The sequence below is a fragment of the Eurypyga helias genome, unplaced genomic scaffold, assembly GCF_000690775.1.
Source record: "Eurypyga helias isolate BGI_N326 unplaced genomic scaffold, ASM69077v1 scaffold293, whole genome shotgun sequence".
Taxonomy (NCBI): domain Eukaryota; kingdom Metazoa; phylum Chordata; class Aves; order Eurypygiformes; family Eurypygidae; genus Eurypyga; species Eurypyga helias.
The window spans coordinates 29,876-34,926 of record NW_010241614.1 but is presented as its reverse complement, the minus strand read 5'-3'; the positions used below and the strand labels follow the sequence as shown (position 1 = coordinate 34,926).

General features: G+C 47.1%; 1 protein-coding gene across 1 annotated transcript; it reads right to left on the bottom strand.

Moving 5' to 3' along the window:
* Positions 1-1,823: 1,823 nt before the first annotated feature.
* LOC104507482 (leukocyte cell-derived chemotaxin-2-like) lies at positions 1,824-1,984 on the bottom strand (the record flags this gene model as incomplete). The annotated part of the gene is given in 1 exon segment (XM_010148788.1): positions 1,824-1,984. A coding segment is annotated over 1 exon segment (161 nt), but the record flags the coding sequence as incomplete, so codon positions are not given.
* Between the last annotated feature and the right edge of the window lie 3,067 nt (positions 1,985-5,051).

The window sequence follows — 5,051 nt, the reverse complement described above, 5'->3', positions numbered from 1 at the left end:
TCCCTAAAAGCCTTGTGTTGTCCCTGTTACTTCCCTCGGCATCCTTTCCCATTGCCTTGAGAATTTGCGTTTTACCAGCCCTTTATTCCTTCCCAGAGGTTAGCTACAAATTGTACTTTCCCTTCTTCTACAGCCAGTTATTTTTTTTTTTACTAGACTGAAAAGATAAAGCTGGATTTACTTACGCTGTTTGCCCCAGCTGTTCTGTAACGTAAAATAGAGTGGCATTTACTTTTTCTTCTCTGCTGCTGGGTGACAGCCCCAGCTGAAGCTGGAAGTCGTCGTGTTTGCCCAAGTATCCAGCATCCCTGCACCAAAGCACCTCCCTGCGCTGCTGGAAGAACTGAGGAGAGAATAGCTTGCTGAAAAGGTTTGTGAAACCTTTGCTGTGGGAACAGACCGGAAAAGTGCCGAGCGGTTGGCATGAATGTGCAGGGGAAGATGTGACTTTCGGAGGAGCGAGGCCGGTGTGTCGGCTGGAGGCTCAGAGCCCGGCTCGGGCAGCTCACTCTGCCGTCGGGCTCTGCATGGAGAAGTGGGAGCTTGATTGGGACCTTCCCTTTTCAAATGTGAGAAGTTGATAACTGGCTAAAAAACTTTTTTTAACCAAGTGGCACTTAGGTGGAAGTGTTTCTTTTCTGCAGGCACCCAAATTCGTAACAAAAATTGAAGTTGGTCAGAACTGGAAAACACTCAGGACTTTTGCTGAGATGTTTCTGCTTTCAGTTTAAGGAAAAGGTTTTTTCACAGAAAACTAAGTTAATTGACTCGCCACCGATGCCTGGTTGCTATCTGCTCCTGCAGGTTTGGGCTGTGTGTTTATATGGATGTGCTGATGTTTCGTTCATCCTAAAGTTAAAGTGGTTCCTGGGGAAGGTGAGTGGGACACAGCAGGTTAAGCATTTTTTTCACAGATATAAGAAATATCTTCCTGTAGTTTCTTAGAAAACAAGAAATCTGCTATCAGGGCACACGCAGCTCCCACTGAAGCAGCTTCCCTGCTTATCTGAGAGTGCAGCTGCATGAATAAACACATGAGCCTACAGCACTTGAGTGCCTGAGCCCTCGAGACTCCCAGTAGCATGCTGGTAGCCTTGGCCTGAACAGCCCTGACCTGTTAACAAGAGCTTGTTGTCCCGGGAAAGTCTTCAGCTGATTTACTAATGGAAAGAAATGCCTCACTTGGACCAAAAGATCCTGAGGTGTGCCAGGGCAATCCTGAAGCAGCAGTCTGGGGAAAAGGAATGAGTTACTTCATTAATGTTGAGTTATGTTTGTTGTGATGAGCCCCAGGAAAGATCTGGGTTTCAGCTTTATAGTTTTTTTCTCCTCCCCCCACCCCAGTGCATTAAAAAAGCAGAACCAAGCCCAAACTCTGTGACAGCACCAAAGAAATTCCAAGCAATTTGTAGTGAAGCAGCCCTTTAATAATGGGACATTCCATAGGAAAGCACAAGTGAAACTTCTGGCGTAGTGAAGAAATCTCGGTGTTTGGCTGCAAAGAGAGGAGAGCGGTCCAAGATGAGCGAGCTGCAGCACGGCTCGCTGCGCTGCTGCTGAGCACCGAGGGTCCAGCACCCCCCAGCCCGTTCCCCACTGCTTCAGCCTTCGAGTGCAGCGATGTGCAGGACCTGGCAGCAGCTTTAAATACCTCACTCCGAGTCTGTTTATGTTCTGAGAACTACCAGCGTTTTGTTCATCGATACTTTTAGGTGGGACAACCAGTAGCTTCCACTTCACTAGTGTGACTACCTATGCCCAAGCAATTTACTGGAGTCACAAGTGGGGGCTGAGGGCTTTGCCCCTGGTGTGCAGCCTCCCATCTACAAACTGGGAGTAGGATCTGCTAAGCCACAGCTCTGGATATGGACACAGGATGTAATTCCTCAGGTGACCCTTTGCAAGGGAAGCAGGATGCTGATTTTCTCTCCCTTCTTGACGGGGCCAATGATGGGTTTGATGTAAAACATCTTAAGGCAGAATCCTGTTGTCAGTGAAAAGAGGGGGAAAACAATGCTCCTATGAAATGGTTTAAGAGCCTGGCAAAGTCATAATGTTCAGTAGCGAATACAAAGGACAATAAAATGGTAAGAGATGCAGCAGCAGCAGAAGTTACAGAAAATGCTGTGATGCTCCTATAGCATCAAGAAGAGAGAACAGGAAAAGAAACAATTCACATGGAGGACAGTGGGGAAGGGGATTAAGGTGGGTAAAACTGCAGGAGCAATTCAGAGGCTGTTCCTTTAATTATCCAAAATGTACAAAGGAACCAGCTTCAGCCTTTGACATTTTTAATAGAAGTGAGATGCTGTAATCCTTGCCATCAATTTTCCTTTGAAAGTTACAGTTTTTGCTTGGGTTCGGGTGCAAGTGCACTGCAGTTTGGGTTGAGGTCATGATTTTTGGCTCAGTTCAAAGCTCTATAAATGAATCAGAGCGTTTTGCAATCAGGCTTTGCGAGACACACATCTTGCAACTCTGGTACCTGATCCTGAAAGCCTTTGTCGATGGCATTACCATTTCCATAGGGGTGTACACCACGAGCTGTCCTCACGCACCATGTCCTCTCCCCTGTGCTTCCTCCTGCCTCTGAAGAAGAGGAGCAGGGCAGCTTAGCCCGTGCCAGAGCTCCTGGCCAGCTGGAAGATAGGATAATGTAAGGGAAAGGGAAGATACTGTTTTACAACCCCTAATATTGTTAGAAAACAAAGGGCAAACTCCAGGGACACAGCACCAAGTTTAAATCTCTCTGGGTTTTGCTGAGCCCTGTGGATATTTTCCCAGAGGTTTTTAGTCTCTGGGAGCTCTGGCTGTTCCATGCCCATTTTTCCGTGCTTATTTTGATTTTAAGGAAGTTTCAGGTGCAGCCATCTCCCGTCATCCCAGCCCAAGACCTGGGGTCGCTGTGCCCGCCGCAGCCCTGGGAGTCACAGCCTCTGGTTTTGTTTGCAGGTTGACTTGAGTGGATTTTCACTCGTCGTGCGGCTGCAGCAGCTGGGAAAGAAGAAAGGAGAAGAACAGAAGATGAAACCCGTGAGCTAGACAGGGGATTAGCAGCCTGTGTTGTTTAATCAATGGCAAGGTCCTTTAGACCTTTGCCGTAGCCATGGATCAGGCTTCAGGGAACTGGAAAGCTGTTCATCTTTCAGTGCAAGTTAATTTGAGGGATGCAATGAAACAGCTTTTTTGTGTTGTTTTATGCTTTGTCCAATGATGTTTGAGGGTACTTCAAACAGCGACTTCAAAGCAAAAATTCAGAACAAGTAGAACTGGAGGGGACATCATGCAGTGATCCAGTCCCGTCCCATTGCCCCCGGGCAGGTGTGCTTCCTTCACGTGGCAGATGTGGAGCTGGAGCTATGGGATGTCCCTGCCTGGAAGGTGACATCCAGGATCTTGGGATACTGAACTGTAACTGTAAAAAACAGGGCTGAGAGAGACCCAAGTCCATTTCTATTCCTTAATGTGGGATCCAGTCAAAATTAAAAGCTGTCAGCTACCTTTTGCTAATTACATTTTCCATCTCCCAGTGTTTCTGTATTGCTGTGTCAAAGTAACATCCTCATATTTTTTTTTTCCCATTCTCCAGCTGTCATCACCCACAGTCAAACTCACGCGGTGATGCTGAGAGAGGAGGACGTTTACAGGTCAGAAGGTGGGAAAGGCAACCCCTGACTTGGTACAAGGCTCCAACAGCCCTGCTCCTCCCACCAAACTACTAGGGTTTCCCGTGGGATGCTGCGGCAGGAAGCAAGGAGTTGAGGTGTATTCGCGTGTGTGAACAGCTTGGCAGGCACCATCCCCACTGGGCTGTGGGATTGCACACAAACAAGGGAAATGATGTGCTGGCACTGAAGGTCTGGTGCTAAAAGGGTGCAGGAAATCTCTAATGCCTTCCTCAAGCAAAACAGCCCTTTGTGCTAGGTAGTTTTAATTTAATGAATTGTGTATTCTTTGTGAAATCAAAGATGATGACATTAAAGACAAGCATCTCTGGGAAGACTCTGCTCAGGAGGCTGATGTTTAAGTAAAAGGCTTTTAGGAAAAATGCATGCTGTTAGTAATGGATATGTCTCAGCTGATCCTTTCTTATTCAGCCGAAATTGTTACTCCGACAAAATTTTGCCACGACTCTTTGCCATATCTAAAAAGGATTTTTTCTGTGGAGGTTTCTGTGAAATGTGAGAGGGGTTATTTTCAAAGACAAAAAAATCAGTTCCTACATCCTTACAGACATGCGTCATTAGGAAAAGAAGAAAGACAGAAGCAAAAGAGAAAGAAAAAGAAGGTGGGTTGCAATGGGCAATGTTTACAAGGATTCAGCTAACTCACCACGGGAGACGGCAATCGCGGGGACTGCTGTGACCGCGCATTCTCGTGTGCCTGGAGAGCTCTGCTTTCCAAGTGAAAGCTTTAAAATACTTTGCTTTCTATTTATACACCCCAACAGAGGCTCTATCCAAATTTTTCCAGCCAATCAGAACATTTATGCGGCCTCGGTTCTTGTGCTGGCGGATTCGGGCCAACAACAAGAACTGGGAGCAGCCCTCGCGGCGAACCGCCGGCCTGGCTACTTGGCGGTGTAGAGGTTCCATCCCATTTAGCAATAGCAGCTACGTGGTTGCGTTCGGTTTTGTTTACAACGCGAGCATGAATATTAAACCAAATTTTAAGGCCAATTTGCAACTATTCCTGCCTGTTGCACAATCCTGAAGTTTAGCAAATTAACTTGGGTGGAGAAGGGGAAAAGAGTTCAAATGAACTTTAAAACGTACCTGGGCAGAGGGATATCTTGCCCTCCCACCTTGGCTGTTGCTTCACGGAAAGAAGTTCAGCCAGGTGGACACAGCTCTGTGCCGTGCCTCACGCCCGACCCCGTGCTGGAAATATCTGATTCGGTGAGCCATGAAGCCTTTGTACCCCGTTTTTGTTAGCCGGGCTCATTAATGCACCCCAGATATCACCATGTTGCTGATGAACGTTCAGCATTAACAGTGGGAGAGACGCGTTTACGGGCTTCTCTGCGCCTGAATGGAAAATGTTATAAACCC